Here is a 22,826-nt window from a genome sequence, read left to right on the forward strand (position 1 = left end):
CTCTAGTAATCCATGTGCCAAGACACCAACAAAAAATTACAATTCACACCAAGAAACAGGAAGCTATGGCCCAGTGAAAGGAACAAGCTAAGCCTACACATGACATAAAGGAGTTGAGACAACTAATCATAGATGTTCAAAGTAATCTATTTAATATATTCAATGAGTTGCCTAAAGAGATTAAGGATATTAAGAAGACACTGGATGAGCACAAAGAAGAATTTGAAAGCACATGTAGAAAAATAGATTTTATGGAAATGAAAGGTGCAATAAATAAAATTTAAAAAACACTGGAATCATAATAGCAGATTAGAGGAGGCAGAAGAAAGGAATGGTGAGCTTGAAGAAATGGCCTCTGAAAGTGGACATAAAAAAGAACAGATGAAGAAAAGAATGGAAATAATTGAACAAGGTCTCAGGGAACTAAATGACAACAAAAGGCATGCAAATATATGTATCATGGGTGTCCCAGAAGGAGAAGAGAAGGGAATAGGGGAAGAAGGAATATTTGAAGAAGTAATGGTTGAAAATTTCCCAACCCTATTGAAGGACATAGCTATCCATGTCCAAGAAACACAAAGTACTCCCATCTGAAAAAATCTGAGTAGATCAACTCTGAGACAAATACTCATCAGAATGTCAAATGCCCAAGACAAAAACATAATTCTGAGAACAGCAAGAGAAAAGCAATGCATAACATATAAGGGGTACCCAATAAGAGTAAGTGCTGATTTCTCACCAGAAACCATGGAAGCAAGAAGACTGTGGTTTGATATATTTAAGATACTACAAGAGAAAAACTTCCAGCCAAGTATCTTATATCCAGCAAGATTGTCTTTCAGAAATGAGAGTGAGTTTAGAATATTCACAGATAAACAGAAACTGAGAGAATTTCTCAGCAAGAGACCAGATTTTCAGGAAATTCTAAAGGGTGTGCTAGAGCCTGAAAAGACAGGAGAGAGAGGCCTGGAAGAGAGTCTAGAAATGAAGATTATACCAATAAAAGTAACTAAAAGTGTCAAAAGAGGGGTGAAAATAAAATATGACAAATAAAGCTCAAATAGTCAGGAATAAACTTAACCAATGATGTAAAGACTTATATTCAGAAAACTGCACTCAATGTTAAAAGAAATAAAAGAAGGCCTAAATAACTGGGAGAATATTCCATGCTCATGGATTGGAAGACTAAATATCATTATGATGTCAATTCTACTCAAATTGATATTCAACGTAATCCCAATAAAAATTCCACCAGCATTAAAAAAAGAAAATTGAAAACATGATCATCAAATTTATGTGGAAGGGTAAAGGGTCCTGAATATCCAGAAACATCATAAATAAGAAAAGCAAACTCTCATCTCCAGACTTTAAATCCTATTACCTAGCTATAGTCATAAAAACAGCACGGTACTGGCATAAAGACAGACACATAGACTAATAGAACCAAATTTATGGCTCAGAAAACAGACTCTCACATGTATGGCCAAGTGATTTTTGACTAGCCTGTCAAATCCACACAGTGTGGGCAGAACAGTCCATTCAACAAACGGTGCTGAAAGAATTGCAAATCCATAGCCGAAAGAAGGAAAGAGGACCCCTATCTCACACCTTATCCAAAAATTAACTCAAAATGGATCAAAAACCTAAAAATAAAAGAACCATAAAACTTCTAGGAGAAATTGTAGGACAATATCATCAAGACCTGGTGGTAGGTGGTGGATTCTTAAAGGAGATAAGAGGAGGACTGAGATGGTATAGTGATGTTTAATGTATGTAGAAGTTTTAATTAGTTTTACTGCAAAAGTGTGGAAATGTATAAAGTAGAGGGTAACACAATAGTGAGTAACAGTTTATAAATGGGGATGTGGCAGAAAATGGTAGTCTAGGTATGCAAATGCCAATTGACAGAATGCTAGAGAATAATCTAGGAACTGAATAGTATGGTAAGCCAAGATGTGGATGAGAATTGTGGGTGATGGTACAGATGTAAGAGTGTCCTTTGTGAGCTAGAGCAAATGTACATCACTACTGAAAGGTGTTGGGAATGTGGAGAAGCATGGGAAAAATACTGCTGGAGTGACCTATGGACTGTGGTTAGCAGTAATAACATAATATTCTCACATCTATGCAAAAGATGCACTGTGTTGACAATGAGGCAGTATAGAAAATGTGTACCAAATTTATACTACGGACATGGTAACAATCAGATGATATTATCCTATCTGTAGAAAATGTTCCACCACAGTGTGATGTGTTGATGGAGGGGTGTTGTTTGGGAATTCTGCACATATGCACGATTGTTTTATAAGTTTACAACTTCTGTCATAAAAAAAAATATTTAAAAATAATAGGGTGGCTGGGAAACGGACTTTGGCCCAGTGGTTAGGGCGTCCGTCTACCACATGGGAGGCCCGCGGTTCAAACCCCGGGCCTCCCTGACCCGTGTAGAGCTGGCCCATGTGCAGTGCTGATGCGCGCAAGGAGTGCCGTGCCACACAGGGGTGTCCCCCATGTAGGGGAGCCCCACGCGCAAGGAGTGCACCCATAAGGAGAGCCGCCCAGCGCGAAGGAGGGAGCAGCCTGCCGAGGAATGGCACCGCCCACACTTCCCGTGCCGCTGACGACAACAGAAGCGGACAAAGAAACAAGACGCAGCAAAAAGACACAGAAAACAGACAAACGGGGGAGGGGAGGGGGATTAAATAAATAAAAATAAATCTTTAAAAAAATAAATAAATAATAGGGTGGGAATGGGGGAAAACACAGCAAATGTAAGATAAGGACTATGATTAGTACTAAGATTTTGACAATATTCTTTCATAATTTGTAACAAATGTCTCAGGACAATGCAAGGTGTTGGCAGAGGGTTGATGTATGGGACCCCTGTATGATGTTATGCATATTTGCTTTGTAAGTTCACAACTTTTACTATACACTTAAATGTTTATGTATGTTCATATATAAATGATATAAAGATAATAGGGTTGATTGGGGGAAAATACTTTGGTTAGTAGTAATATTTTGACAATGTTCTTTAATCATTAGTTTAAAAGATTTAACAACAATGCAAGTTATTGGTGGTAGGGTGAGTTATGAGAGTCCTGTATGATGTTCTATATGTTTGTTTTGTAAGTTTGCAACTATTATTATACACTTATTGTTTATGTATGAGTGATATACTTCAATAAATTAATTTTAAAAATACATTAGTGGCATAAAATATCATATCTGAATTGGTTGAGGAAAGAATTAGTGAATTGGAAGACAGAGTATTTGAATTTGAAAAGACAGAACAAAAATAGAAAAGAATGTAAAAAATTGAACAGGGCCTCAGGGAATTAAATGACAACTTGAAATTAAACACATGTATTTATAGGTGTCCAAGAAGAAGAGACTGAAAAAGGGGCAGAAAGAATATTTGAGGAAATAATTGAAAATTTTCCAAACCTTATGAAAGATATGAATATAAGTATTCAAAAAGGACAACAAACACTAAGTAGAATAAATTTGAATAGACCTACTTTGAGACATCTACTATACAGAATGTCAAAGGCCAAAGATAAAGAGAGGATTTTGAGAGCAGCAAGACAAAAAGCAATGCATTCTTTACAATGGAACTGCAATAAAGCTAAGTGCCTATCTCTCATTAGAAACCATGGAAGTGAGAAAGCAGTGGTACAATATATTTAAGGTGCTGAAAGAGAAACACTGTCAGCCAAGAATTCTGTATACAGCAAAATTATCCTTCGGAAATGAAGGTGGGAAGCAAATGTGGCTCAAGCAATTGGGCTCCCATTTACCATATGGAGGGTCCCAGGTTTGGTTCTCAGGCCTCCTGGTGAAAGCAACCTGGCCCATACAGTGCAGAGAGCTGGCACACACAGCACAGAGAGCAGGTGCAACAAGATGATGCACAGAGGAGAGACAGTGAGAGACACAACAAACTAGGGAACTAAGGTGGCTCAAGCAATTGAGTGCCTCTCTCTCACATCAGAAGGTCCCAGGATCAGTTCCTGGTGTCTCCAAAAGAGAAAATGAGAAGACAAGCAGACACAGAAGAACATGCAGTAAATGGACACAGAGAGCAGAGAGCAAGCATAAGTGATGGGGGGGTGGTGGTAAATAAATCTTAAAAAAAAAAAAGAAGGTGAATTTAAAAACTTTGTAGAAAAAAAACAAAACAACTGAGAGAGTATGTTACCAAAAGACCAGATCTACAAGAGATATTAAAGGGTATGTTACAGTCTTAAGGGAAAAGACAAGGACAAGAGCCCCAGAGAAAACTATAGAAAGGAAAAACATAAGAAAGGGAAACTGAAAGGGCTAAAAGACAACAACAGTAGGATGTGGCAACAGAAAGCCAAGGGATGAAATGGGCAAAGCAAATAATCCCTTTACAGTAGTAACACTGAAAGTTAATGAATTGGACTCCCCAATTAAGACACATGGGCTGATAAAAAAATGGATAAAAAAATAAGCCATTTATTTTCTACAAGAGACTCACCTTAGATGCAAGGAAACAATCAGGCTGAAAGTGAAAAGTTGGAAAAAGGTACTCCATGCAAATAACAGTGAAAAAAAGAGTGGGAGTAGCAATGCTAATATTGGTCAAAATACATTTTAAATGCAAAACTGTTATAGGAAATGAAAGAGGTTACTATTTATTAATAGAAGGAACAATTCACCAAGACAAAATAACAATAAATATTTATGCACATAACATAGTTGCCCCAAAATACACAAGACACACGCTGGAAAAACAGGAGGGAAAAATAGACATCTCTACAATGATAGTTGGAGACTTCAACACTCCACTCTCAGCATTAGATTGAACACCGGACAAAGGATAAATAAGGAATCTAATAGCTTGAATAACATGATAAATGAACTAAACCTAATGACATGTATAGAGCATTACACCCCAAGTCAGTCAATTATATATTCTTCTCAATGCTTGGGGATCTTTCTCCAGGATAGACCACATGCTTGGACATAAGTCAGATCTCATTACATTTTAAAATATTGTAATTATACAAACACTTTCTATGATCATAATGAAATAAAGTTGGAAATTAATAACAGGCAGTAAAAGGGAACATTCACAAATACATGCAGATTAAAAATACACTCAAATAATCAGTAAGTCAAAAAAGAAATTGCAAGAGTAATCAGTAATTACTTAAAAAAATCAAAACAATACAACATATCAAAACTTATGGGATATAGCAAAGGCAGTGCAGAGAGGGAAATTTATAGCACTCAGCACTTATATTAAAAAAGAAGAAAGAGCTAAACTAAAGACCTAACTGCATACCTGGAGGAACTAGAAAAAGAACAGCAAACCAATCCAAAAGCAAGCAAAAGGAAATAATAAATATTAAAGCAGAAATTAGGGAAGTGGATTTGGCTCAAGGGATAGAGCATTCGCCTACCACATGGGAGGTCTAAGATTCAAACCCAGGGCCTCCTGACCATGTGATAAGCTGGCCCAAGCACAGTGCTTATGCACACAAGGAGTGCCGTACCACATAGGGGTGTCCCCCATATAGGGGAGCCCCCCACACAAAGAGTGTGCCCTGTAAAGAGAGCCGCCCCACATGAAAAAAGTGCAGCCTGCCCAGGTGTGGAACTGCACACACAGAGAGCTGACACAGCAAGATGATGCAACAAAAAGAGACACAAAATCCTGGTGCTGCTGATAAGAATGCAAGTGGACACAGAAGAACATAGAGCAAATGGACATAGAGAGCAGACAACTGGGGGAAGGGGCAGGGAAAGGGAGAGAAATAAATAAAAATAAAAAATCTTTTTTAAAAAAGCAGAAATTAAAGATTAAAAAATGACAAGCCCTTACCTAGATTAAGAAAAACAGAGAGAAGATGTAAATAAATAAAACCAGAAATGAGAAGGGGGACATTACCACTAACCCAGCAGATATAAAAGAGATCATAAGAGGATACTATGAACAACTGGATGCCAACAAACTAGACAATTTGAGGCAATGAACAAATTTCTGGAAACATAAGGAAATCATACTGACCCTAAAAGAAAGAGAAGATCTCAACAAACCAGTCACAAACAAAGAAATTGAAACAATCATTAAAAGCCTTCCCAAAATGAAAAGTGCAGGACCAGAAGGCTTTTACAGGTGAATTCCACCAAGCAAATATGAACTAATACTAATCTTGCTCAAACTCTTCCAAAAAAATTGAACAGGAAGGAACACTACCAAACTCATTCAATGAAGCCCACATCACCCTAATACCAAAACCAGGTAAAGATAATATGAAGAAAGAAAATTTTGGATCAATTGCTTTGATGAATATAGATGCAAAAATCCTCAACAAAATACTTGCTAAACAAATCCAAAAACACATTTTAAAAAATTATACATCATGATCAAGTGGGCTTTATATCAGCTAAGCAAGGATGGTACAACAAAAGACTATCAATTAGTGTAATAAATCACATTAATAAATTGAAGAAGAAAAATCACACAATCATCTCAATAAATGCAGAAAAAGCATCTGACAAAATACAACCTCTTTCTTGATAAAAACACTCCAAAAGAAAAGAATAGAAAGAAACTTTCTCAATATGATAAAGTGCATATATGAAAAACCTATAGCTAACATTGTACTCAATGGTGAAAACCTGAAAGCTTTCTCACTGAGATCAGGAACAAGACAAGGATACCCACTCTCTCAACTGTTATTCAATATGGTGCTAGAAGTTCTAGCTACAGCAATTAGCAAGAAAAAGATATAAAATGCACCCAAATAGGAAAGGAAGAAGTAAAACTTTTATTATATGATCCTATACTTAGAAAATCCCCAAAAATCTACCTTGCAACTATCAGAATAGAGTATTTCAGCTAAGTGGAGAGATAAAAGATTAACATACAAATATCAATAGGGTTTCTATACACTACTAACAAGCAATCTGAGGTGCAAGTCAGAAAAAATTCCATTTACAATAGCGACTAAAAGAATAAAATATTTAAGAATAAATGTAACGAAGGACATAAAGGATGTTTATTCAGAAAACTATAAAACATTGCTAAAAGGAACCAAAGAAGACCTAAATAAATGGAAGGACAGTCCATGTTCATGGATTGGATGCTAAATATTCCTAAGATGTCGATTCTACCCAAACTGATCTACAGATTTAATGAAATCTCAATAAAGATTCCAAAAGCCTTCTTTGTAGAATTAGAAAAGCCAATTATCAAATTTACCTGGAAGAGTATGGGCCCTTAAGTAACCAAAAATACCTTTAAAAAGAAGAACAAAGTTGGAGAATTCACACTTTAATATGAGTGAAAGCATATTATTTAGCTACAATGGTAAAAACAGCATGGCACTGGCATAAAGATAGAATGACCAAAAGAATTGGATTGAGAATTCATAAATAGACCCTTACATCTATGGTCAAGTGATTTTTGACAAGGCTGTCAAACCCACTCACCTGACCCAGAAAAGCCAATTCAACAAATGGTGCTTGGAAAGTTAGATATATGTGAATGAAAAGAAAAGAAAGAAAGAGGATGCCTACACCTCATACCTTATATGAAAAGTAATTCAAAATGGATCAAGAACCTAAATATCAAAATTAGAACCATAAAAGTCCTGAAAAAAATGTAGGGGAACATATTCAAGACCTTGTGGTTGCTGGTGGTTTCTTGGATCTTACACCCAAAGCACAAGCACAAAAAAAAAAAAAAAAAAAAGGAAAAAAGAAAAAATAGATAAATGGGATTACCTCAAAATTAAACACTGTTGTATTTCAAACAGTTTTTTTTAAGGTGAAAAGGCAGCCAACTCAATAGTTAATCACAAATCTGACAATGTTATATAAATAGATCACACAGATCACACAACTTAACAAAACAATAAGCAACCCAATTTTAAAATGGGCAAAAGACTTGAATAGACATTTTTTATAAAGTGGAAATACAAATAGCCAAAAGACACATGAAAAGATGTTCAACATCACTAGCTGTTAGGGAAATGCAGATCAAAACCACAAAGAGATATCATCTCACACCATGCAGAATGGCCATTATTTTAAAAACAAGGAAAATACAAATGCTAGAGAGGATGTGGAGATATAGGAAAACTCCAACTTTTAGTGGGAAGCCTCTGTGGAAGACAATTTAGTGATTCCAGAGGAAACTAAATGTAGAATTGCTATATGATCAGCCATTCAGCTAGTAGGAATATATTTGGAACTGAAAGCAAGGATGTGAAGATATTTGCACACTAATACTCAAAGCAGCATTATGCCCAATTGCTAAAAGATGGAAATAACTAGATGTCCATCAACTCATTAATGGATAAACAAAATGTGGTATATTCACATGATAGAATACTATCCAGCAATAAGAAAAAATAAATTGGGGAAGCACCTGACAATATGGAGGATCCTTGAGGACATTATGTGGAGTGAAATAAGCCAGACTCAAAAGGGTGAATATTGTATGTTCTCACTGATATGAATTAAATACAATGAGTAGGTTTATGGAGTTGGACTATGAAGTATAGGTGGATGGAAGATTGAATGCAGGTTGAGAAGGGGGAGATGATGCTGGATGTTTGTAGAATATTTAACAAGGTAAATTGTAAATATGTGGTAATGGATGGACTTGATGGTAACATATTATGTGTGTAACAAATATTGTTGATTTACGGATGTGATTATGGCTGAAATGTATAGTCTAGGGAGGTTAATGTTAGTTGGAGGATAGCTGGAGGATAATATAGGGAATATAAAATAATAATTTTTATCTGTAGATGAGGATTGTAATTAACATAAATACAGGAATGTTCTACTAAGAATGTGGTGATGTACTTTATAGATTATAGTTAACAATACTGTTATGTTCTAGTAGCAAAAGCAAAGAAGGTACTATATTAATGCTAATGGTCAAAAAAAGAATATGGGGTTTGGTTTGTGAGATATAATTTAAGTATTTTTTTCTCTTCTTCATTTTTTCATTGATATGGAGACCCTGACTATATCATTTTACTACTCTGTGGTCATCTGTGTATCTTTCTGAACACTGGGAGAATAATTGAGTTAGTTGTTGGAATTAGATGAGATAAAAATGCTTGGACAGAACTTTTCAGGAGTAATGCTTCCATACCTTGTTGAGCATCCTTTTGTCTGTTATTTTATTTTTTGAATTTGAAATAAAGTTTTAATTAAAAAAAAGATTTACAAAAGCAATGACTTCTCAATAATACCATTTAAATAAAGAAGATAGAGAATTCATTAATATTCTGAGTGGGATGAATTTTGGTCTAGAAGTCAGCCAAAATTCATTCAAATGTGGGGGCTGTGAAAGATATTTCTACCCAAGAAAATTCAAAACATATGACCACACAAAAACCTGTAAATTAATGTTCACAGCAACACTATTCAAAATAACCTAAAAGTAGAAACAAATGTGGCATATTCATATAATGGGACATTATTAGGCAATAAAAAAGAATGAAGTACTGACACCTACTACATCATAGATGAACCCTGAAAGCATGCTAAATGAAAGAAGCCTAATAAAAAAGCACACACAATATGATCCATTTATATGAAATGTCTAATAAGCAAATTCAAAGTAATAGAAAGTAGATCAGTGGTTGCCAGGGGCTCTGGGAAGGTTTGAATGGGGAGTGATGACTAATAGGGAAGTGGTTTCTTTTAGTGTAATGAAAATGTTTGAAAATTAGATAATGGTGATGACACAATTGTGAATTTACTACAAACCACTGAAACAATTTAAAAGGATTAATTTCATGCTATATGAATTACATCTCAATAATGCTATCATTAAAAGAAAATATTTCTAAGAAATATCTTAGATCTCCCCAAATTACCTGCTATGTACTCTGTCTAATAATGTTACTGGGAGCCATGTTCCACCAAGATGGGAGAAGAAACCAATGAAGATATACAGAAGAGATCCAGAAAAATGAAGAGTGAACACAAGAAAGTAGTGGAAAGCTCCAAAATTACTATAAAAGGGATGTCACAGATGAAAAGCTGTATAATAACAGAAGAGAGTAACCAGTCAAGATTGCAAAGGGCATGGACTTCCAGTTCTGGCTGTGAAAGAGTCTACCTACCATGGAAAAAGTTATAAAAGCTAAGCAATATATATGAAAGTGCTTAAAGGCACTGGACAGCAACCAACACAAGGAGGATTGGAGAAGATGCAATTTTCAAGAGAAGGAGACATACATTGATTCCATATTCAGCCTGGCTTTTTCCATGAGGCCAATTCCAAATTTCCACACAGGGGAATGAAGTTGAAGGAAAACTGGCCATTTCACTAAGTCATAGAGACAGAATTTGAAGTTCGGGCTGACAAAGTAAGGAAGGAAACAAAATCTTGGAGAGGAGAGAATGGCAGAGAAATAGCCCAGTTATCTGCATACGAACTGCCCTCAAATCACTGCCTAACTCCCATGTTGTGGAGGCTCAAGAGACATTCCAAAAATTCCAATAGAAAAGTAGCTGGACAGAGCAGATATTTCAGCAATCATGTCATGAAAAGGTTAGAATTCAAGCACTGTGTGAAGAATACTCCTAGGGCATTCAACTGAGAATAAGGGCCATACCCTAGGAAGAAGAGCAAAATGGAATAGACTAACTCTAACAAGTCTTGACAGCATCACTGATGACCTATCAGCACTGTTTTTCATAAGAAAACTTAACCTTCTTTGTAGGAAGATAACATCATCCAGAGCTTTCAAGCAACAAGCAATGAAAACTATGAGATGTGTTAACAAATTGGAAAAATTACCAAAATCTATAAATGATGTATATGTTATAGTAATATTTGACTTAGGGATTTAAACAAGTATGGTTAATATGTTCAAGAAAATTAAAGGTCAAGAAAATTAAGGATTGGATTATTTTTTTAAAACACACAATTGAATGGATAGTATAAACCTGGAAAATATCTGAGACACCAGCATCATACACACAAAAACACAGAATTCATGCACTGGACCACTACCATGGTGATGCTAATCTAACTCTGAGTACTGCGGCTTTTACCTAAATAGTTTAGGCATTATAAAGGCAGTGAGACTCTGACTATATTATGAAGGTAGGGCAGAAAGAACTGGGTGATAGATTGAATGTCAAGGAGGTCTCCGAGTTTCCTTGGCCCAAGCACATACATGGGAGTTGCCATATATAAATAAGGGGATACTGAGGAGGAGATTTTCAAGGAAATATGAGATAGCAAGTAGGCACTTGGACCTATAAGTTGAATATTAGAAGGGAACTTCAGAAAGGAAGTTACAAATAAATGAGATTTTTGCTGATAGCTTGCCATGAATTTCAGAATGCAAGATATGAGGAACAAAGGAATTGTGTTTGGGTAGATGGGAAAATAAAATGGATGCACAAACCTTATTATTTAAATTAGGGCCCTTGGTTGAGTGATGGCCTGGAACTACTGGAGATTGTGAAGACTGATGTCAACAGGGCAAAGAGACTGAAGATTTTAGTCTTGAGGATTTCACATTATACTATGGTAGTAACACTGTGAGTGTTGGGGGAAAGGGAGATTCTGTGCTAGAAGTATGCATACCCTTAATAAAAGTATTCTCAAAAATTTCACTTCTGCCAATGAGATGGGAAAATATTTATTATAGTTCCATTTTCATTTCTGTTATAAGTGAAATTTACCATTCATTCAAACGTTTAAAAAGCTATTTTTCTGTGAACTATACCTTCTATTTCTCCATTAAGTTTTTGATCATATTTACTGCTTATAAGGATTCTTTAATTTTTTTTAAAGATTTGTTGCTTCCCACTCCCTCATTGTTTGCACTTGCTGTCTGTTCATCTTCCTTGTTTCTTTAGGAGGCCCCAGAAACCAAACCTAGGACATCTGATGTAGGAAGGAGGTGCCTAATCGCTTGAGCCACCTCCATTCCCTACTTTGTTGTATCTCATTATGTTTTTCTTCTTGTGTCTGTTGTCAGCTTGTTGCACCTGCCTGTCGTGCCAGCTCACTGTCTTCTTTAGGGGGCACCAAGAACCAAATCAGGGACCTCCCATGTGGTAGGTGGGAACCCAATAGCTGGAGCCACATCCACTTCCCTATAAGGGTTTATATATTATAATCAGTGCTTTTTCATATGTCTTATCAATAATTTCCCCTAAGATATCTTTTTATCTTTCTTTTTTTATAATCATTTTGAAATTTTTACTTTCATATAGTAAAATTTGCAATTTTTTCTATAAATGTAAAATCCTATCATTCTATTATTTTTTCTGCAGATTTGGATTCTTCAAAGAAACTTGAACAGTACCTCATACAAAATGATCAGCATCACTTTAGATATCCTCTGTTATTAACTCCAGAGTTCAGTAAACTGAACAAAAATAGTTGTGCAATTAGAAAGTAAAATATTAAATAGGCTCAGAATGCTTCTGAGTCTAGAATATGAATTTAATGTAGTATTTTAGGAAGCACATAGTCTGGGTTCTGTGTGCTCTTGTTATAAGTGATGGATCTAATATCATAGAGGTAAATAACTGCATGTAATACACTGATTCATCATTACACACATCATGGTAAATCTGACTGCCTGGCTACACAAGAACTGCTACTTAGAGTAGTAATCAATTACATTTTCTCTCTTTCTCTAAATACATTTTATTTTAGAAATGTTAGGTGTACAAAAATTGTGAAGATAGTACAGACAGTTCACATATACCACTCACCCAGTTTACCCTATTATTAACATTTTACACTAGTATGGTACATTTGTTAGAAGCAATGGTCCAATTTCAGTACATTAGCTAAAATCCATACTTTATTCAAATATCTTTACTTTTCACTTTTTTCTTCCTTTTTTTTTTGTTCCAGGATCCCATCCAGGGCACCAAATTATATTTAGTCAACACATCTTCTTAGGAGTCTCTTGGCTGTGACAATTTTTCAGTCTTTCCTTATTTTTTATAACTTTGACCATTGGGCAGGTATTTTACAGAATTTTCCTCAATTAGGACTTGTCTTATATTTTTCTCATTACTAGATTGGGGTTTTGTAGCAGAAAACCAAAGAGGTAAAGTGCCATTTTCATCACATGATATCGAAGATACAGAGTATCAAAATGATTTATAATTATTGATGTTGACCTTGACCACCTGGCCAGGGAAGAGTATGTCATCTTTCCACTGTAAAGTTACTCCCTGCCCCTCCTTTCCACCTTGTAGTCTTTGAAAGACACTATATGCAGCCCACATTTGAAGAGTGGGGAGGTATGTTCCACTTCCTTGAGAAAAGAATATCTGCATAAACTACTTGGCATTCTTCTGCATTGGAAATATATCTCTCTGCCATTTATTTATTTATTTAATCATTTATTAACATTAATAGTATGAATTTATGTATACTTATTTTGTGCTTTTAAGTTATAATCCAATACTTTATTTTGTTGCTCAAATTAGTCCAGCTTTGGCCACTGGGGGTTCTTTCAGTAAATTCCTGTGTTCCTTCAACATACCCATCCCACTGTGTTTTGTTGGGTTTTGTTGTTTGTTTTTTAGCACTTACTTCTTTCTGATACTACAAGAATCACACAAATCAGTAAGAAAGAGATACACAGCCTTACAAAAAATGGCAGGAAGTCTTTAACAGGCACTCTACACAAAAGATTACCAAAATAGCTAGTAAGCACATGGAAAGTTATTCAACATTAATTATTAGGGATATAAAAATATAACTCTGAAGTGTTATTTCATACCCACATTAGAATGGGTATGCAATACCAAGTATGAAAAGGGCATAGAAGAGTACAAAAGAGAGTACAGTATATGATTCCATTTATATGAAGTGCAAGAACATCTATGGTCATGAGCTCATCTATGGTCATCAGACCTAAATCATGAGAGTGGTTTACTTCTGGGCAGGGAGATATTAACAGGGAAGAGACACAATGGAGCATTCTTGAGTGGTGGAAATGTATACTAGTCTGGGTGGTAGTTACCCAGGTGTATGTTTTACATGTATAGTTTATGCCTTTACCATTTATATATTACACCTCAATAAAAATGAGTTCAAGTGGAGATATAGGGAAAGCTGCAGGATATAATGAGTGTGGAATTCAGGGGAGAAAAACTCATTTGGATGAGATCCCTAAATCATTCAAAGACTGAGTCTTTGAAGATTTCAATCTTCAGGGTATAGAGAGATAAAGAGGAATATTAAAGGACCGTGAGAAGGAGTACTACAAAGGACAGAGCTGCAACAGGGTTTGGGAAATTCAGTTATCCTTCCATGTTTTGCAATAAAGAAAAACACAAGGTGATTTAATGGGGGTTGTGTAAGACTGCCCATAGTATTAATCACAGATAGCACACATAAAAATAAATAAAATGTATTTTTAAAATGTGTATTTGTGAAATTTTCCAGTTAAAGCACAGAGACTGTCAATTGTTTGGGTTAAAACAAAAAACAAAAAAAACCCAAACCACCTACTGTATTCTTGTATATAGGAATCCAACTAAAGCAAGCTGACATAAAACTCAAACAACTCAGCAAAGCTATACCAGCCAAAGCAGATTTTCAATATGAATATTATTAGAAAAAGCAGAATTCAACATCATGTAAAAATTTCTATACTAACCAGAGACTGTAAAATGCTGTTGGGCATTTCATACATATTCTTCAGAATAAAACAAACAAAATAACCACAGAATATATAATGTAATCAAGTTGAATAAAATACACTTATATAAAACTTTGTGTATTACAGAATACATTATTTTACATCATGTCTTGAAAACATATATAAACACTTAACTTTTAAGTTTACCACAAAAATATAATTTTAACTTCTTTAATATTCTTATACGTCACACACAGATTATAACTATATATGTTAAATATTATAAGTGTTTGAAAACTTAGGAAAACTAGGTAACTAGTGAATCAAATCAGAATTACCTATAAGTTAACGAAAACCTATGGGGCACAGCTAAAGCAAAATACAGAAGAAATTCCATAGCCTAGAACATTCTTGATTTAAAAGAGATTGGAAATAAGTATCTATTTTCCATTCAAGAAAATAAGAAAAAAATACCAAAAAATAAAAGGAAATTATGAATTTATAAATGAGATTAAAGCAAACAAAAAAGTTTAAAGCATAAAAAAATCCAAGAGCAGACTTTATGAAACAAATTGAATGTTTCCTTCAAATAATTTGAGAGTAATAAAATGGTTTAAAATAAAACTGAGAGAAGTTATAAATATACAGACTGAAAGGTTAAAGCCAACTAAATGCATTTAATTTACAAAATAATTATTAAATAGTATTATATAATCAATAAAATATCCAATCCTAATGTTCTTACTCATGTTCATTATCTTTTTTTTCCCTTTGACAGAATTGGTATAATATTATTTCCTTCAAAGAAACAGGTTTTGGTGATTGATCTAATATATTTTTTGTTCTCTATTTAAATTATCTTCCTTTACTTTTTACCTTTCATTATCCTTGAGTTTTGCTATTATTCTTTTTACTTTTTACAGTTTCTTTGGTTTTATGCTTAATTTATTTAAATTTCTCATAATATAGGAATGGAGTTAGAATTATAAATTTTGTGTATATTAGGCAGGTCTTCCTGGGCTTTGTTAATTATATACCAACATTTATTTCAAAAGAAATAGTAATTTTAGTTTTGATTTTATTTTTAACCAAAGAGTTATACAAAAGGGTATTAAATTAATAATCACATCTTGGGAGGGGCTACCCCTTTTTTAGATTTGCACATCCACCCTACTATGATTATTATTATGCAGCATTTGCCTTTTCACACTATACAATATCATGTTTTTTCTTTAGGATGAATTATCCCTTGTTCAACAAGGAAAAGATGTTGATTGAATTCCTATTTAACCTCAGTACAAAGTCTTTGATGTTGAGTAAGGTGTAGATCATGGCTAAAACTTTCCATAAATAATAAGAATGAAGATTCAGATAATAATGATGATGATGACTAATATTTACCAAGTATTTATGTGATAGACAAAATTATAGAACCACATAAGCCTCTGTAATTATGCTAACTTTACTATATTATAGCGACAAATAAGTAAAAATTCAGTTATTATGGATTTCCACATTTACTTATATATATACATAGAAAAGGATCTGGAAGGATAAATGAGTTGGTTAACGTTGAGAAACTGAGGTCAGGGATAGTGATCGAAGGAGAACACAGTTTAATCTGTATTGTATAAATATTTTACAAGCAGATGATTTTCATGCATTATTTCTGAAATGAAAGAAAAATTCACATTCAAAAGGGGCCATCAAAGTAATTGTTTATGCCAGCAAAATTTTCAGTAATTAACAAAATAGGGTTTGGAAAGACTGGTGAACACTATAAAGCCAATAAAATAGTAACAAAATATTTACAGACAAAAATTATTAAAGACTAGTTACAGTAGAGCAGAAACCACACTTTCTTTAAAAAACAAGAGCAGACATAGTCTTAAAATGTTTGCTACAAAAGTCTAAAAGTGATTATCTATTATTGTTGAGATTACAAATAACCATATCAATTTTTTGTTTTTGGCTACATTTTTATGGGACTGGGAATTATTTTCCAAAGTGAACAGTATAAACTTTATAAAATAAAAATAATAAAATAACTTCCAATACAAAAGGCACAGATCTATCAGATATTAAAGGATATTTTAAAAGTAACAACAATTTCAACAGGGTGAAACAGATAGAACCAAAGAAGTGCAGATTTTATATACAAAGTCTGACCTGACAACCAAGCTTTAAATAAATAAAAATATATCATCAAACAAGCAATAAAAAACAGTACAAAAAAATAGAGTTATTGAACAAAAGGTAGTAGGATGAGAATATAAGGAGGGGTAAAAAGGGTAACTTTAGACTTTCAATAAATAACTTAAAATAATTTTGAGATGAATTAGTAATGCTGCATAATTCACAAAAATTTAAGAGCCTTAAAAAATAGAAGTTGTGGTGTTAACACCAAAATGAATTTTTTAATGCTTAGAAATAAAGGTATAATACAATAAGAGTTTTTAAAATTTATTTTTAACATTCACAAATACGAATTTTCTGAAATTAACGAAGGAATTAATGGTGATAAAGGTCTTCAAATATTTATTGTTTTTTATTCCCTGTATAATTAATTCTCTCAGGTTACCTGCTTTGTGAAGCATTAAGTACAGCTTTTATACCTTAATTACATTTGTAGCCACTCTCACAAGTGTGAATTTATGTTGTATATTGAAAGTTGCTCCTTAATCACAGAATTCCAATTCATAGAACTTCTAATTTATAGCTTCTCATCAGTATGACTTTTCTTATGTTGCCTAAAATCTGAACCCCTTCCAAAAGACTTACCACATTCCTTACATTCATAGGGTTTCTCACCAGTATGAATTCTCTGATGTTGTGTAAGGTTCGAGCCACTACTAAAGGCCTTCCCACATTCCTTACATTCATAGGGCTTCTCACCAGTGTGTATTCTCTGGTGCCGATTAAGTGCTGAGCCAGTACTAAAGGCCTTCCCACATTCCTTACATTCATAGGGTTTTTCACCAGTATGAATTAGCTGGTGTTGAATAAGTTTTGAGCCACTACCAAAGGTCTTCCCACATTCCTTACATTCATATGGTTTCTCACCAGTATGAATTCTCTGATGTTGAGTAAGGTCTGAGCCACTACCAAAGGCCTTCCCACATTTCATACATTCATAAGGTTTCTCACCAGTATGCATTCTCTGATGTTGAATAAGTTTTGAACCACTTCTAAAGGCTTTCTCACATTCTTTACATTCATAGGGTTTCTCCCCAGTGTGAATTCTCTGATGCTGAGTGAGGTCCGAACCACTATTAAAAGCCTTCCCACATTCCTTACATACATAAGGTTTCTCACCCGTGTGAATTCTTTGATGTCTAGTAAGTGCTGATCCAAAACTAAAAGCCTTTCCACATTCATTACATACATATGGTTTCTCACCAGTATGAATTCTCTGATGCCTAGTAAGGGCTGATCCACTAGTAAAGGCCATTCCACATGCTTTACATTCATAGGGTTTCTCACCAGTATGAATCCTCCGATGTTGAGTAAGGTTTGAACCACTGCCAAAGGTCTTCCCGCAATCCTTACATTCATAAGGCTTCTCACCTGTGTGAATTCTGTGATGCCGAGTAAGAGCTGATTCAAAACTAAAGGACTTCCCACACTCCTTACACTCATAAGGCTTTTCACCGCTGTGAATTATCTGATGTCGAATAAGACCTGAGCCAAAACTAAAGGCTTTTCCACATTCCTTACATTCATATGGTTTTTCACCAGTATGAATTCTCTGATGGTGAGTAAGGTTTGAGCCACTACCAAAGGCCTTCCCACATTCCTTACATTCATAAGGTTTCTCACCAGTATGAATTCTCTGATGGTAAGCAAGGTTTGCACCACTACCAAAGGCCTTGCCACATTCTTTACACTCATAAGGTTTCTCACCAGTATGAATTCGCTGATGTCTAATAAGGACTGATACAAAACTAAAATCCTTTCCACATTCCTTACATTCAAGGGGTTTCTCATCAGTATGAATTCTCTGATGCTGGGTAAGGTAAAAGTTCCTACAAAGGGCATTTTCATATTCCTTATATTCAGAGAATTTCTTGCCCATATGAATTCTTTGATGTGCAGGGAGTTGCAAGTCATCTATAAGGGATTTCTCACACTTCTTACATTCACAGAGTTGCTCTTCATTTGTAAATCTTTGATGTAGAATTAAAGGTGGCTCCTGACTGAAACTGGGCATGTCTTCAGGAGTAAATATCATTTGACTGTAATGTCCTTCCTGAGATCCCTGTTTTCTCTCAAACTGGTTTTTACATTCCCAATCACCTCTGAAACTTGAACATTCAATGTTGTGTTTTGTAAGTGTTTCCATTATCTCACATCAGGATGATTCTATTCCATATATCTCCTTTTTCAGAAATAATTTCTTGGTCTCACACCTTGATTCACAGTCTGAAAGAAAATATAAAAGCAAACATTCACTTTTTTCATGTTCTGGGAAAAATGAAATTTTTATAATAGATCTGGAAGACTTAACTAAAATGAATTTTCATAAAAAGTGAATGGCTTACACAGTTTCCAAACATGATTCAGCAATTTGGTAACACAAGTAGAGAGACTGAGAAGTTATAGTGGAAGGTAGAGGTGGTATTTAGGAAACAGATTATTACATTTATTCCTAAATAAGGCTTTAGATAAAAATCACCTGCAGACTTGGGAAGCTTGATAAATATACAGATGTTCTGGCCCCATCCCAACTTTGCTAAAGGATGAATCTAGTGTCATATACATTTATAAATGAGGATATTTTCCATACACATTTCTTTGGGTTGCTGGGAGCATTTAAAAACTACACACAGGAGAAAATATCTGGGATAGAGGAAGGACAAAGGGTAAGTAATAAATATAGTTTATACATAATTTGAAGGAGATAAGAGAGAAAGGCACTCCAGATATAGCAGTATCCTGATGAAAGATTAAGTGATAATGAGTTTGGAAAAAATAGAGAGGGAAGATTCTTCTGTGACTATAATGTGGTTTGTTTATGCCATTTGAGAAATACATATTTGCCTGGGAATTCTAAGGCTGGCTCTGAGAGAAAAATAAAAAGGATTGAGCAAGGACTAGAGCAGAGTTTAACTGAGAAGCCAGTTTTAAAAATCAGAAGGCAAGAGAAGAAAACAGGAGGTAATGTATTACTATTGGGAGATTATGAGAAGAATGCAAATAGAAGTGTATTTTGAACTCCAGCTGATAATTTTTTTAAATGATTTTGAAATCACATGTGATGTATTTATGTACATGCATAAAACACACAGTGTTTGGTAACTATTATTTTGGGAGACTTGTTTCCCAAATAAGTAGAAACTATGAAAGGGAATTTACTTGAAGACAACATTTAACACCCTGAGCAAATATCTCTAGCCTCATTCAAAAACCAGTCTCTTTCCACAATATTCACCACAGCAAACTTGTTTGGACAAGGCACAAAATATCTCTTGAAATTGTTCTTTCCGTCTATACTATCAATGGCTAGTCCAAGCCTGACAGTCTATCACTTTAGCAGTAAAGCAGCATTTTATCTAGCTACCTGCATTTCCAGTTTTGCACCCTTAGCAGCCATAGTGATATTTAGCCTGGCACTGCCCTAATCCAAATGCATCAATAGTTTCTCACTGCCCTTAAGATAAAACCCACATTCCTTAACTTGCCCTTCAAAATCCCTCAGTAATCTGGTTCCAGCCTGCCTCCTTCAACTACCCTTCTTCCCTAACAATTAACTACCTATCCTGGCTGTCTTAGGTTTCAAATGCAAAAACTGCCCCCTCTGCCCAGCAATCCCTTAGATTTCACCTGCTTAAAGTTATTCCACTGTTTCCCTGACTCCCAACCACCCCAATTCTTGGTCTTGTAAGTTTCTGGCCATCTTTTAGGTCTCTGCTAAAGGGGATATCCTAATAAAGATCTTTCATGAAAGTTCAGTCTTAATTAGAATATTTCTTAGACCATTCTTTTTTTTTCTTCCTTTGTGTTTTGTTCTGGTAATGGTTGTTTTTAAAAATCTGTCTCCTACAATTGCAAATTTCATATTTATTTTAATGTCTGTTTAGTGTCCACCTATATATAATAGAATCAAGCTTCATGAAGGCAACTTGAATCTTGGCACATGCAAAAACATCAAACTACAATGAAATGGCTAATACAATAAATGAGTTTTAAAATTTATTATCCTTAAAAATAAACTTCTGGGGGGTGGATGTGGCTAAAGCAACTGAGCACCTGATTCCCACATGGGAGGTCCCAGGTTCAGTTCCCAGTGCCTCCTAGAAAAAGCCAAAAACAAAACAAATGAAAAACCCAAATCAGGGGGGCCAATGTGGCTCAGTGATTGAGTGACCTGCTTCTCACATACAAGATCCCAGATTCAATCTCCAGGTCCCAGTACCTCAAAAAGATAAATAAAATAAAATAATTAAAATATAAAAATAAAATAAACTTCTAATACAATACTTTCTCTGAAAGAGGGCAGATGGATCACACAAAATTGTCCTAGCCCCTTCTAAAACCTCACTTGAAGGAATGAAAAGGGAGTTTTAAAAAGGAATAAGCCCACAGAGTCAAAAAGAATCAAAAAGGAAACAGCAACAAAACTTTTGGGTTTTGAAGTTAGAAAGCACGAAGATAAAGGATGACTAACTTCAACCAATGAAAGAAGAGCCCTAAGTCAAAAGTAAGGAATACTCAGTAGAAAGTCAATCATGCTGCAGAAACCCAGAAAATATTAATAAATGGAAGTACTAGGTACCTCTGAAAGTCTACCAGTCGACATATAAAAAGTTAAATGAGCTTTTTAGTGTCTATTCTAAACTACAAATAGATAGTTAACGATCATCAGATATTTTGGAGAACCTGTAACATAAAAGAGATTCAACAAAGGAACTGAGAAGAAAGACTATGTACACAGGGGAAAAAGGGAAACTTCAGAAGCAACAATTGATATCCTCAGAGGGATATAAGAAATAATTTCACATATAACACAAGAATAGGATAATAAAAATGGAATAATAAAGAGACAAAAAGTATTCTTGGAAAGTTAAAATATCAAGTGGGAATAAAAACAAATCATTAGAAGGGTTAGAATATGAATGAAGAAAATCTTAAAAGTAGAACAAAAGATAGAAAGATGGAAAATAGGAAATGAAAATTGAAAGCCTGTAAGGGGCTGTCCAACATTTAATGAGAAGAGATCATTTAAAAGTATACTAAGCATCTACCAAGTTTCAGTAGGGTACTAGAAAGAAGGAAGGAATCTGAAAATCACCATTTTGAAAATCACCAATATAATACTGGATCCAAGCAAGGATCACTACAGGGTTCTAAAACCACAATGTGAATGGCTGCTGCAGAAAAGATTATTCACTTGGTCCTATTGTGTCACTTCATAGATTATTTCATAATTATAAAGAGAAAGTTTAACTTTTCACCAGGGAGATTTGATACTCAGCACCTTAACTTTAAGTAATAAAACTTGGCATCACCAACAGTGGATCAACCTGAACTTATGTGCCTCCTGATGTCATGTAATATAAGGTACATCATTTCATCTATGTAGAATTCTTGCCAAAAATAACCTGAATCTAAGGCTTCTGTTTCCATGAGAAAGTAAAAAGACAAATCAAGGTAATGGTATATTCAATAAGACAATGTCCTGGATTTTCCCTAAAATTAAATGACATATAAAACAAAAAGCAAGATAAGCAGCAGTCTCAAATTAAAAGATATAAAGAGACCCAACAGCTAAAAGCAATACATGAATCTTGACTGCATTCTAGATCAATCAAACAAGCAAGCAAACAAAACAAATTATCAAAAAAAATTTTGGGGGGTGAGCCACTGGAGATATTTGAACATGAAATGTTTCAGATTAATTAATTCATGTTCATTTTCTTAGGATTACTATGCCATTGTTATCATTTTGAACATGTCTGTATACTTAGGAGATACATGCTTAAGGTAGTAAGGATAAAATGTTATGACATCAACAACTTGTCAAATGATTCAGAAAAAAATGTGTTTGTGTGTACATATTTTGTGAATGTGAATTTGGAAAGATAAATATCGCAAAATGTTAACAATTGGTGAATTTAGATGATGGGTATGTGGGGTTTGCTGGAATATCCTTTCAATTTTTCTGTAGGGTGTAAATATTTCAAGGAAGACAGA

General features: G+C 34.4%; 1 protein-coding gene across 1 annotated transcript in view; it reads right to left on the reverse strand.

The window, feature by feature from the left end:
* The window catches only part of LOC111764212 (zinc finger protein 850-like), a 49,194-nt gene that overhangs the window by 10,807 nt on the left and 15,561 nt on the right, over positions 1-22,826 (reverse strand). Inside the window, 3 exon segments of the mRNA XM_071209238.1 lie at positions 15,849-15,863; positions 16,506-16,543; positions 17,340-19,055. Of these exon segments, the coding sequence (XP_071065339.1) occupies positions 15,849-15,863; positions 16,506-16,543; positions 17,340-18,975 (1,689 nt within the window). The 5' untranslated portion in view covers positions 18,976-19,055.

Source organism: Dasypus novemcinctus, chromosome 18 (assembly GCF_030445035.2).
Source record: "Dasypus novemcinctus isolate mDasNov1 chromosome 18, mDasNov1.1.hap2, whole genome shotgun sequence".
Classification (NCBI taxonomy): domain Eukaryota; kingdom Metazoa; phylum Chordata; class Mammalia; order Cingulata; family Dasypodidae; genus Dasypus; species Dasypus novemcinctus.